The 13,710-nt window shown below is 41.1% G+C and overlaps 1 protein-coding gene across 1 annotated transcript in view; it reads left to right on the forward strand.

The window, feature by feature from the left end:
• Positions 1-13,710, forward strand: part of LOC309552573 (uncharacterized protein) — a gene marked incomplete at both ends in the record, with an annotated part of 487,483 nt that overhangs the window by 196,008 nt on the left and 277,765 nt on the right. Inside the window, 6 exons of the mRNA XM_082253522.1 lie at positions 125-196; positions 332-364; positions 2,545-2,637; positions 9,801-9,830; positions 11,559-11,594; positions 13,332-13,463. Coding sequence (XP_082109648.1) covers positions 125-196; positions 332-364; positions 2,545-2,637; positions 9,801-9,830; positions 11,559-11,594; positions 13,332-13,463 — 396 coding nt within the window. The remainder of the gene's footprint in view (positions 1-124; positions 197-331; positions 365-2,544; positions 2,638-9,800; positions 9,831-11,558; positions 11,595-13,331; positions 13,464-13,710) is intronic.

The following is a 13,710-nucleotide window of genomic DNA, read 5'->3' on the forward strand; positions in this document are numbered from 1 at the left end:
TTTACTGCATGATGAATTAGTAAAATATAATTATATAAAAATCTTTACAGAATCAGCTATTTAGCGCTGGTGTGTAAATCCCTAATTTTCAACTGCATTTAATACCTAACTGTTATTCACACAGGGAAGCACAGGGTCACCTGGAAAAAGTGGCATGGATGGCAAGGATGGAATTCCTGGAACACCAGGGCAGAAGGTTGTAAGGCTTTCTAATGCATCACAAAAAAAAGTCATAACCCCTTAAGATTTATCTCACTTCTGAGGTGACTGACAAAATAGGTATACCATGTAATAACATTTTTATTTATTTATTTTTTACTTTTTTTTCCAGGGAGAGATTGGGCAGAGAGGTGAAAAAGGAGATGTAAGTGTAGCACTACCCCCATTGGAGGCACTGATTTTTACTGGTTCTTCCCCAAACTGTGCAGAGGCTACCCATCACACAGGCAACTGGCCATTCACTCTGGGTTTAGTAAACAGTCTAAGGGATGCCTTTATTTGTAATTTATTGCTTGCAAAATTTGTAACAGCCGAGGAGTTGGGGTAGTTTGGGATAACCCATAAATGCTGTCAGAACACACTTCCCTAGGTGAAACCTGTTTAAACGGTCTTTAAGCCATAAACAAAGGGGAAGGCCAGAACTGAGAGCCTATAAGAGCTGTTTCGGGGAGAGATACTGCTGGCACCCCAAAAAAAGAACAGCACACACCCACTAGGATCTTGAGCTTGGGTCAGTACTCACAATGTCTCAGGGCAGCTACACACCTTCCAGCCTCCACCAGTCAATTCTCAGTGAGTTCTCCAGACCAGATCCTTAGGTAATACTGCTTAGCTCCAAAAGTAATTAGGGATAGCACTACTAGTTCTGCTATATCTGGGACATCCTGTAAACATCCGCAGACTCTAGCAGAACTGCCTCAAAGGGGCATCAGCCCCTGAGGCTGGGAATGTAATGATGCTGGTGGCTGAGCCTGACATGCAGAGGTAGCCTAGCGGGATCCGGTAAAACAGGAACACGGATGGATCACACTTGTGGTAGACATGGGCTAGCCTGAGGTGCGGAGTCTAAGTGACAGCAGGTCTTCACCAGAGCCCTGGATGGTGAGGATGAATTTTGCTGCATGCTGAACACCAGGTCGCGGTCCTTAGGGTCACCCCACCAGGAGGTGAACAAGTCCAGAACCGGAAGCAGATAAGCCGACAAAGATAAGGCAGGAGAGTGGTCACAGGAACAAGCCAAGGTCAGGGCGGGCAGCACACAGACAAAGTAATGGACAAGCCAGGTCAATCAGGAAGTCAATAGGATACAGCAGGTTCAGGATCAAGAGTACAGGTAAAGATGCAGACAAGACAGCAAGGAACAAGTGTGTCAGTCACCTTTATATAGGCCACGTATGGCGCCAAATTGTGACGCTATTGCTTGCATGCGCGCGTGCGTTTGCGCACACGCATACACATTGGAGATTGAAAGTTTGCCATTAAACGGGATTAAGTGAATTTGCACATGCTTGTTCTCGTACACCCCCGGACTGTCACCGTGCGTTCCTTACAGGGAACTTCTCCAGCAGGATAATAACAGGGCTGTCCCAGACCTCAGGCTATTTATGCTCAGGGATTGAATGCAGCGCCATAAATATTCAAGCTGTTCATTTGACTGAGCCAGCCCTCTATGTTCTGGAAGCCTCCAGAATGGGGGAAAGGGGGGAACAATTAAATATGCAACCTGCAAAATCTAGGATACCCCAAAGAAATTAATACCTGCTCTAATGACTAAATAGGAGCCAAAAACGTATTTTTCCATAATTTTTGCAAAAACTTAAAATAAAATTGATTTGTTTTTTGTTTACTCTTTAACTACGTATTTAATGGTTATATGCTTTGCACTTTTGTTTAGCGTGTAACCTCCATAGTAGGACCAGAATAAAGTTAGGAAGCATTGTAATTTAAAAAATGAACAGATACATAGTAAAGGAGTTGTAAAGGCAGAAGGTTTTTTTTATCTTAATGCATTCTCTACATTAATATAAAAAGCATTCAGTGTGTAGCAGCCTCCCCAGCAACCCCTAATACTTACCTAAGCCCCATCTCTACCCAGTGATGTCCACAAGTCCCTCAGCCACTCCTGATTGCCTGAGACACAAAAGCGGTGCCATTTGCTTCCGCTGCTGTTAAATCCAACAGGAGAGAGAGTGGGTGGGGCAGAATAGCAGCCCCGTGACTGAATGGACACACAGACCTGCAGCTCGGCTCGGGTTCCCCCATAGCAAGCTGCTTGTACTGGGGGCACTCGACAGGAGGGAGGAGCCAGGAGCAGTGAAGATCGACCTTAAGAAGAGGAGGATCCAGGCTGCTCTGTGCAAAACCACTGCACAGAGGAGGTAAATATAGCATGTTTGTTATTAAAAAAAAAAAAAAAAAAAACACAACTTTACAATCACTTACAAAAACAGTACCCAGAAACTGCAGTATTTACATGCATCTTATGATTGTTACTATCCCTTGGAGTTATCCAAACCAAACCTCATGTTGTGTTTTCTTTTATAGAGTGGAACATCTGTTGAAACAGTGATAAAGGGTGAGCGGGGAGATGTAGGGCCAATGGGACCCCCTGGGCCTCCAGGCCCTCCAGGACCACAGGTAACAAAATATGCATCAGTTCCTGTGTGTGCTAGATACTTTACTATTAAACAAAATGTGTTCAACTGTTAGTATTTATATTTGCTGTAGCAGCTGTCACTTAAAATAACTGTCCAGGACATTACCAAGAAATTAACTGATCCAGGATTATATTGACTGTTGATTGGTTTGCTGTCAGTACTTCAATGTCATCTGCTGGGCTGCAAAATAGGTTTTTACCTCTCCTGTTGGGTTGATATCAGCGTTGATTTCAGCTTTGACCTCCCACGGTTGCATAGTACAGTCAGATGCCTACATGGGACCTATTGGAATAGGGTGTGCACTATATTCGCCCATTGTGGTTTTAAGGTGCAGTGCTACCTAAACCGCAGTCCCTATAGGCCAGCTCTGCTCACAGCAGGGTTTAGGGGGATCTAATTAGGGTAGCCTTGACCCAGCTCCAGGTTGGAGGGCTGCACCACCATTTTTGGAGGAAGGGGTTTGGGGTTATTGTGTATGGGATGGTCATTTATTGTTGGGTTTGATTGTGATATGTTCAATAAAATTATGAGGAGGTAGTTTCTGGCTGTTTATACGCTTCTTTTTGTTTACTTGTTTTTTTTTGGTTTATGATTTTTGTGAGTACACCCTCCCTATGTTTATGGGTAGCACCACCGCGAGTAACTAGAACTACAGCTGGCCTCCCAGAACCATATATTTTTTTGAAGGGTTTTGAGATAATTTATAAACCTAAAAGTAAAAAATAAAAAAAGTCACAGCGTGACTATTTCCTCAAACAAAATCAACCCAGCCTCCAGCTAATATTTAAGTGCATCCTATAAAATTAGAATATCATCAAAAAGGTAATATATTTCAGTAATTTAATTCAAAAAGTGAAACTCATATATTTTACATAGATGCGTTACACACAAAGTGATACATTTCAAGAATTTCTTTCTTTTAATTTTGATGATTATGGCTTACAGCTAGTAAATACCCAAAATTCTGTATCTCAGAAAATTAGAATATTACTGAAAAGTATGTCCATGTACAGTATGCACTCAATACTTGGTCCGGGCTTCTTTTGGATGAATTACAGCATTAATGCGACATGGCACGGAGGCGAACAGTCTGTGGCATTGCTGAGGTGTTATGGAAGCCTAGGTTGCTTAATAACGGCCTTCAGCTCATCTGCATTGTTGTGTCTGGTGTCTCTCATCTTCCTCTTGACAATACCCCACAGATACTCTATGGGGTTTAGGTCAGGCGAGTTTGCTGGCCAATCAAGCACAGTGATACCATGATCATTAAACCAGGTATTGCTACTTTTGGCAGTGTTGGCAAGTGCCAGGTCCTGCTGGAAAATGAAATTAGCATCTCCATAAAGAGGGCTGCACTGATTTTGGCTCCCCAATTCATCACTGACTATGTAAACTTTACACTGGACCTCATGCAACTTGGATTCTGTGCCTCTCCACTCTTCCTCCAGACTCTGGGACCTTGATTTTCAAATAAAATGCTAAATTTTCCACAGTTTGTACATTTTTGGGAAGCCACTTTTCAGATAAAGTCTGGTGTCTCTTTCGTAAACTTTGGATATAAGTAACAGGTGTGTAAAAATTGGGCTTTGGGTGTTGGGGGGTGCCTTCACACCATAACCCTATGGAGGTACTCTTGATGAAAGTAAGAATTGGTCTTGCTGTAAAAAAATTGAAATTTGATGCCCCTGTCACACAGTTGCAAAAAAATTGGGCTCTGGGTGTTGGTGGTACCTTCACACCGTATCCCTATAGAGGTACTCTTGATGAAAGAAAAAATTGCTCTTGCTGTAAAAAGTAGAAATTTGATGTTCGGTCAAATCGTTGCGGAAAAATTGGTCTTTGGGTGTTGGTGGTGCCTTTACCTCGTAACCTTCTAGAGGTACTCTTGATAAAAGCAAGAATTAGCTTTGCTGTAAAAAAATTTTGATGCCTCAGAAAAATTGGTCTTTGGGTGTTAATTGTGCCCATAAAATCTGTACCAAAAAATTACTTCAAGATAAAATCAACACCCACAAAGATAGGCAGCCTAGACAGTCTTGCAGAGATTTGAGATCCCAATAACACTTAATCAGCAACATCGGCATCAGGAGATCTTTTATCTGTCACAAAACCTCCAGCAGCACCGAATGCCCGTTCAGAAAGCACGTTGGATGCAGGGCAGCCCAGCAGCTCATACTGGGCAAGTTCTGGTGAGCGGTCTATTCTCATCACCCAGAAACCAAGTGGATCGTCTGGTGGAAAGCTCTGCCACAAATTATTGGGTCCTTTTGCAGGCTTTGAAGAATAAGGGAGCCCATGCACCACAAGTTTGCAGAGGCATGAGAAGCAGAGTCCTCAGGGTCACTGTGGATTACAGTATCTGGAACTGCCTCCTCCCAGCCACATACTACACCCAAGGTTTCTGGGGACTAAAAACCATCTCTTTTGACATATGTCTTCCTCTGTTTCCATGCCTCAAATCTTCCAGAATCCTCCCTCTCCTCTTGTGTGTTCCGTGGCGTTGCAAGACGGGTTTCTGCATAAAGTGGGCCTTGAGAGGAAGAGGTCCTCCTCTTCCTTCCACTGCTCTGCCTCGAGTGCCCTGTCCATAATGCATGCAGAGTATGCTCAGCAGCAACAAAAGTGTGTCACTGATGCATGAATTGTCATGACTCACCATCCTTGTCGCCTCCTCAAATGGTGACAGTATGGTGCATGCAGTCTTTATCAGCAGCCATTGGCGTGGGGAAAAAACCTGAGGTGCCCTGAGCCTGTCCTTGTGTCATACTCACAAAGATACTCGTTGACGGCCCTCTGCTACATGTGCATTCACTGCAGCATTGCCAAAGTTGAGTTACACCTGGTGGGCATGTCACAAATCAGTCGGGTTACGGGCAGATAGAATTCTCCCTGAATTTCAGTCAACTGAACATTGGCTGTGTATGACTGCCTAAAATGGCTACAGACTCTTCTGGCCTGCTTAAGAATATCTTGCAAACCTGGGTACCAGGTTAAGAAATGCTCCACCACCAAATTGAGGACATGTGCCAGTCAACTTTCCCTTTTAAAAGGTGGACAGAAGGTAAGTGCCATTATTGCACATTACCATTCCTGGCTAAATCCTCCATGGCATGAACCACCTCTGGGTCTGCCCCTGCAGACCTAAAAGTATCTCTGCTCCAGTATGGCTCTTGTCCCCTAGACACACCAGCTGAAGCACTGCATGGCATCTTTTAGCCCAATTCGTTAAATGGTCCCTTTAATGCTTAGGGGGTACTTAGGGGGTACTGGTGGTTCATAGGACAATCTAGTAGAGGAGGGCATGGAGGAGGAGGAAGAGGAGGGGATGGAGCTGAAGATCTTGCATCATCACCACCAGCTGTATGGAGACATGGTGGCAAAACAAGCTCCAGCATGGAGCCTTGTCCTTCCCAGTTGCAAGCAGAGTTACCCAGTGCAAAAAAAGGCCCCCACAGCTAGGAGATGACAGCTCCACAATATGATGTAATAAGGTGGCTGCTCTCTACTCTTCCATGATGGCTGCCTCTGGAGGACATCCTGCTTCATTTGGGTTGTCTCCCCCCTCACTTTCCTCCTCTGCTCTATCTGGCACCCAAGTAGCATCAGTGACCTCATCATCCCCTCCATCCTGATCATCACTAGAGCCATACGCTGCGGCAGGGGGAATATGAATACCAATTTGTTGTTTATCAGTGTTCTCCCCTATATGTAGGTTCATGTTACTCCCTTTCAGTGAAGTCTGCATATTTTGAGACGTCTTTTACTTTTGACACCTAATACGTTGCAGTGGACTGTACACTGATGTCAGCTTGGGTGATAGAGGATGAGGAGTGAGGAGGATGAGGATGAGGATGAGGATCTTTTAGTAAGCCAGTCCACCATGGCCTCTTCATGCTGTGGCTGGATAACATGGACAATATCACTAAACAGAGGCCAATGTGCCCTGCCTGAGGACGGACCATGTCCACCTTTGCCTGTGAACACAGACGCTGCTGGCCCCTCATAGTGGCATGGGAATGTCTGCCTCTCCTTGCTAGCCTCCCAAACATGATGGGGGGGGCATATTACCCAAATTTAATAGAAACTGAAAAAAAATGTGATTGGATACACTTAATAGATGATAAGTGGTGTTTGGCACACTTTAAATTGAGGACTTACGCTGATAGAAATGTAGAAACTAAAAAAAAACAAGGGAAAAAAGGGGGAACACCAGCATTGCAGTCAAAAAAACTACGGGTGACAATTTTAAAAAAAGAGGGCAAGCAGGGGACAAAAAAAAAAAGACATGCAGCAACCAAAAAAAAAAAGGGTAAACAGCAATGTATACAGCACTAAATGTTATGCTGTATTAAACATTTCACTACACTAACACACTACACTATACATACACTACAATATACTGACACACTGTACTCACACACTATACTAACACTACACTAACACTCTACAGTCAGAGTCAAATGTTATGCAAAACTGTGGTAAACACTGCACTACACTAACACACTACACTGACACACTATACTAACACTACACTGACACTATAGACTCAGAGTCACAAAAGGTGAAAACACTAACTTGCTAGTAGCAAACTGCACCCTGCTCTATCTATCTCCACTCCAATACACTGCAAGCTTTCTATGGGATGTTACCTTTTATAGTGTGGGGTGGGACTATGAACACTGAGCTGTGATTGGAGAAAGTCATCATCACTTTGTCCAATCAGGGCTCTGACAGTGCTAATTGGTGAAGCTGGTAAGGTGCAAGGCTTTACCCATTTAGGGCCCTAGAATGCACAATGCATTGTGGGGTGCTCAGTGGTCGAATATCCTGCTGAAAAACCCTCAAATTTGAGTGTTCACCGAGCGGGCAAACAGGGGATGTTTCGGCCGAACTTTTGCTCAGCTCGAATGGTTCACCCAACACTACTCATTAAAGATAAGCATCTGGTATAGATTCTGAGGGGAACCCCCACTTTGTTTTGGTGGTTTTCTTTTGCTTGAGGTCCCCCTTAAAATCCGTCCCAGAACCAAATAAAAGATAAGTCTGGTGTAGCTTTTGGGGAAGGATCTCATGCTGTTTTTTCATAGTTTTAGTCATTTAGTAACATTCATTTTCTAAACATTTTTTATTTCTAAAAAAGTTATGTGGGGTTCCCCCATAATCCATATTAGACTTTCATCCTAAAATCCATACCTTACTTCTGAAACATATCAGACCACATACCCATAAAAATCTGGTCATTGCTGCGTGGGTTGGGTGCAAGTGCAGATCAGGTGGTGAACCTATTCATTTTTTTGGAACCTCTTTTTCTGCTAAACCAGAAAACAGTTGCCCCTTTAAAGAGGCTACTTATCTTTCCATCTAAGACCTCTATTTTTTCAGTCTAAATCTGGCCTTTTTCCTGGGTTCAGCATCCTTTGCATTGCATCAGATTTGCCTTTTCCTTGGGTCCTCTTTGGATGCACATCCTTTCTATCTATGTATACATTGTTGTTTTTTTTCTATGTATACATCATTGGGTTTTATATTGTAACATTTTCTTCCTGATGAAGACTCTTTATGAATTGAAACACGTTGAGGGGTTGGTACAGACTGATATTAAAGATATCTGTCCATGATGGAACATATACATGCATTAAAAAAACCTTGGATTGCAATCCTTTTCATTTTCAATTGTTACACAATAAAAAGTTATATTTTTATATAACATTCCTTTTTTGTTTGGTACCTATATAGAGTCCCATTCCATGTTTGCATACAATATATACTTATTTGGGATAAGGTACCTTTGAGTATATTAGTCAGGTGAAAGCAGTAGGAATTTATTGAATCAGAAAAACTAGCTAATGGTTAAACTGTTGTTGAATGTTGATTATTTTTACTGAATTTTATCTAACACCTAACAATCCAAAGTTATATTTAACAGGTAAGTATTGCCTGTTTTCACATTACAAAGTGCTGGCAATGTTCAGTTAGTATTATGGTTTTTGTAAAACTCTGTTTTCAGAATGGTATTCATATAATCAAAGTTTTAAATGATAAATATGGTGGCTTACTTGCTCTGCAACTGTAAAGTATTTTCGCAAAGTTAAAAAAAAAACAAAAACTGTCAGTTCTGCAACCCTTGCAGCTACAATAATACATTTTGCCTTTGGATATACCATAATCTCATTGAAGGCCAATGAGCAGTAGCTTCAGCCAATTATTTTATTATTTTTATTATGTTTTTTTTTTTTTACTATATTTCAGAGTAATAAAGATACTGTAAGAGCCTCATTTTTTTTCCTTGCTCCACACATAAGCTATAGGACTGTAACTCTGAACTACAGGTACCAATGTAATTGAATCCCCAAAATTACCCTTGAATATAATATTTTAATCCCTATATGCACTGAGATTAGCATTCAGAATGAAAAAAAAAATTGTATCCTTAAAAATTGTTGTCCCTAGGTGATTTGCACCCACATCAGTCTCAATATATTGGTCCAAGTAAGTATGCAAATGGTAATCAATCACGAGTTGTTGATATAGCTAATTTGTGAGGATGGGTGAGAGACCAGTCTGGCAATTTTTAGGTAGCTAGGAGGACAGACTGGTTACCAGGATAAGAGCCCATTCACATTAGCGCGACTTGTCAGGCGACTTGTCAGCCTGACAAGTCGCGGTATGTCACGGTCTATTGAGTAGTACAGGTCCTGTTCTAATAGGAGCGACACAAGTCGCTCCGACTTAGAAAAAGGGTCCTGTACTACTTTGGGGCGACCTGGAGGTGACTTGCATAGACTTCCATTATGTGAAGTCTCTGCAAATCGCGCCGAAGTCGCGGTGCACGCGACTTCACAGGTCGCCCCCCCCGAAAGTCGTGTCGCCTCAATGTGAATGGGCTCTATGAGATAGGGGTGCAATGGACTGTTATGCTACAAATATTAAAATATAAAATGACTAAGACACTAAGGAAAAAAAAAATATTCCAGCAATATTCTCTGAGTTCTGTTAAGATTTTGTTTTGTTTCAGTTTTACATGTGCCTGTAGTTCAGGTTAAAAAATAACTGTAAAATGACAATTTTGCAGTACTGGATGTTTTAAGACCTAAAGCAAACTGTGCCAAATTAATTGTTTTTTTTTCTGCTTTTGTTTCCAAGTATACCCCCGGAAAAAACTTTGAAATGAAGGTAATAAAACACACATAAACACACTCTAATTTGTGCAGAAATAGATGTGAAAAAGAAATTAGATGCACCTTATCCAATGGTCCTGATTTACTAAAGGTATTGCACAAATAGTGATGCATTGGTGCATTGACAGATTATTTTCTTACTACAGTGCATGGACAAGGTCACCTCATGACCAAGCCCCCCCCCCCCTTCAAAGCCCTGGGTCCACCAAACGGGTTTCATGTGAACCCAAAAGTGTGCAGGGACAGTGCTGGCCTACTTGAGCTGATTTTGAATAGCATGGAACCAGCTGCAGGAAAAACTAAAAGCAACTTTCCAAAGTTAGTGAGTCTAAGATTGGGGTTGGCCAATGGGGTGAAGCAATGGGGCTGATAGTGGTATGTGGAGCACGTGTGCCAAAATAAAAGCAATGGGTTAATATTAGGGCACATATGCTGCAGGAAAATACAGTGCTACCAGTGCTGTGATTTGAAAAAGACAGGCCTTCCGAGAAATACGAGAAATAAATGATAAAGTATTATTGTCCTCTAAAAACAAACAGTGCTGGCTTGACAAACCAGAGGCAAACCATGCTATTCATTGAGAATACCTGGACTACAAGCAAGCAATTGTTAGAATATGCAAACAAAAATTGGGCAGCTATGACAATTACTGTAGTTTGTTAGTACTAATAGTGGAGAAATGTACAGTTGAAAATTTGTGTAGAACACCTAAAACAAGCAAGCTTCAGCTTCAGCAACCAGTGTGCTCAAACATTTCCCTAGAAATGAGGTAAAGAGTGGCAGTGGTCTTGTTTGGGTGAGACACTGAAGAATTGGAGGGATGTCATGATTGGAATGTTGTAATGGAATGGAAGCAGAGAGATAGAGGAGTTGCAGAACTGTCAGTTAGAAAAAACTCAGATTTGCTAATGAGGACAGAGGAACCAGCCTAACTGGATATGAGGGAATAGAGAGGAGGGGGAAATGTCAGGATATGAGCTTTGGTACTACTGTTCTTTTTAAATATTGTGTTTATCATGGTGGGAATTGGAATGTAAACTGGTAGCTAGTGGGTACTGGAAAATAAGCTGAATGTAGAGAAGAATGAAACAAATTTTAGGGGGTGAGTGAATTAGGGCAGTTCAGAAGTTTGAGTGTGGAGCTAGATCAGCAATAAATGAATGAGCACTGTTGTTATCACTGGGGCTGTGGGTAACAGTCAGTGATGATGACTAAGGCCGACCATACAAGGAGAAAATGTATTTCCTGCAACCGAAAGTAATCAACTTGATGCCCCCATCAACACAGACAGTGTTGATGCGGGAACACCTCCTGACGGACTATTGTCTTCTCCCGGCAAGGAGGGCAAGCTGTCCCCATTTGTAGAAGACAGTGATTACTTATTGCATATTAGGCATAAGACAACATTAATGCCAGATTGGTATGTTGTGTTCACAATATGCATTTTTATAAACCCTTGAGTACTATTTTGCTAATTTTTTAGATATTACTTGAGCTTAAAAGTATAGTGGGTGCCTGATATATAGTAATTAAGTTACGGTACAAGATCTAATTATAGACTAAAGAAATATGCACCTACAGTATATCCTGATTGACGTAATTTTTAATATCCTACTAACTGAGGTTCTTTAGTAATATTATCCAAGAAAAAAACAAAACTTTTTTTTTCATCATAAATAAAGTACTAGTTTTGCAAATGTTTTCTGTTTACTTTCTTGTTTAGGATCTAGAAATTTTGTTTGAATCGTATGGTATAAAGGTAAGTGGGATTCTCATACACTGATCCCTAATATTAAATATATATGATACTAATATCCTAGAACAAATACTTGTTTTAAGCCCCTTGAAATGTTCTCATTCCAACATGCTAATAACATAGATTCCAAAGTATACAATTAACTATGTTGTAGTCATCAGTTAAAACCTCTGTGAGGTCTCTGGCCATGTTCAAAAGGTTTTCTGCACTTCCTCTCCTGCTGTACTGCTGAGAAGGTTGCAACTAGGACACAAGTAAGGGGATAAAACTCTAACAGAGGCACAATGACAATTAAACACATTTTAATAGTATGGCAGGGAAAGGCTTAATTGAGAAGTTAGTCTGATGCTGCAGCTGTCTCCTGCCGGCTTTAAGCCCGAGATCTGAGCGTGGCCACTGATTGCTCAGTTCTCAGGTCTGCTCTGAGAAGAGAGCGGTGACTGAGAGTCTCTCTGCACATTGCTCTGTGACCTCAGACCCCATCCACAGGAAGTTAATTCTAACCTCCCCAAGAACCGAGGCACAGGCATAACAAAATAAAAGCATAACAGGATTTTTTTCATGCATTACACAAAACTAAAGGAAATGAAGTTTCAGATAAACATGCACATTTTGGCCATGAATAGCATATTTGAGTGTTTGTGCACATTTCACATACAAAATTGCAGTTCATGTACAAATAAAAAAGAGTTTAAGCTATAAACAGTACAAGTTGCATTTTGCTCTACAGGACCTTTTATAGTTTAAAATGTATGTAAACCCAGAGTATATTTTTCAGTATATTTGGTGAACGCCTTATTGCATACAGTTTACAAAAGCAATTTTTTGTGAATCTGTTGCAAAGTTTTTACCTGGAGATCCTGCCAGTCCAAGTTCTTCCGGTTGCAGGCAGACAATGATATGTTTTCTGTTAGAAGCAGATTTGTCAGCGTACCATGTGTACTTCTTCTTTTTGCTGTTGGCTATGTAAAAGTATAAAATTATTATGAAAATAAATTATGCTATGCAGTATCTTGTGGATACTTTTTTATTTTTTGATTTTTACTGATGAGTCTTAATGTGTGGCATTTGCTTGGTATTTTATGCAGAAAGTTACAATAAACACTGAGTGGAACTAAATGTTGCATGTACTGTATACTTTTCTTCCTTCACATATACATTAAAGACCACCACACAAGAGATGGTTACTCTATAGATTCCTGAGGCTTGGTTCACAGTTTGTGTGGAGTGGCTCGCAGCAGGGGGTCCGGTGCGTCCCTGTTCACCCTTTCAGGTCCGAATTCAGTCTGAATTTTTTGGCTGAGTTCGGACCTAAAAAACAAAGAAGACGCACAGGACCCTTCTGCAAACCTCTCCGCAGCCGTCCCAGATCTGTGTGAACCAACTCCATTGAGAGCCGGCCACAGTCTCCTAAAATGCGAATTGGATGCGGGGAACCCACATCCTATTCCCACCAGTGTGAACCCAGCCTTATTACTATCCCAGCTTCATCAGACTTGTGCTCTAGTCTTTCTAAGTACAGCGAGGACAACTCACTGTATGTACATGTAGCATTCTGAAACAGAGCTTTAAGGACAGCATAGGATTTGTCATATGTAAATTTAGGCAAGTGGAATGTCTTAAAAAAGAGGAATTTGCTATAGATTATCATGATTTCCCTTTTTTTTTTTTTTTTATAAATAATGTTACTAGGGTTTTGAATCATGTCCGCTTAAAATATGTTTTTTTTTCTGATTACAGCTGAGCCTTATGAAGGAATTAACTGACTATCTCATACATCATGGAGTAGCAGACTTGTTTCAGCATCTCTCAAACAGCAAGAAGGATCGAAGCACAAAGAAAAAGCAGGTTTTAAAACCCACAACTAATAATGTTAGTCTATTGTCATACTTCTTTAATACCAAATCTTGTGGATACTATGTTCTGTAGCTTTGTATGGGAAATGCAACATCCTTGTATTCATATGGGATTCGTTTAGCACCATCTTGATAGAAGGACCTGCCTACCAGTTGGGACATAAATTAGACATTTCAAAATTCTCTGTCCTACTAGACTTTCCCATCATTTTTTTTTTCCCCAAAGGAAAGGTTATGGACAGTTTGAATCTCTATCATCCTAT

This window comes from Pelophylax lessonae (genome assembly GCF_965119305.1).
Source record: "Pelophylax lessonae genome assembly, chromosome: 4".
Classification (NCBI taxonomy): Eukaryota; Metazoa; Chordata; class Amphibia; order Anura; family Ranidae; genus Pelophylax; species Pelophylax lessonae.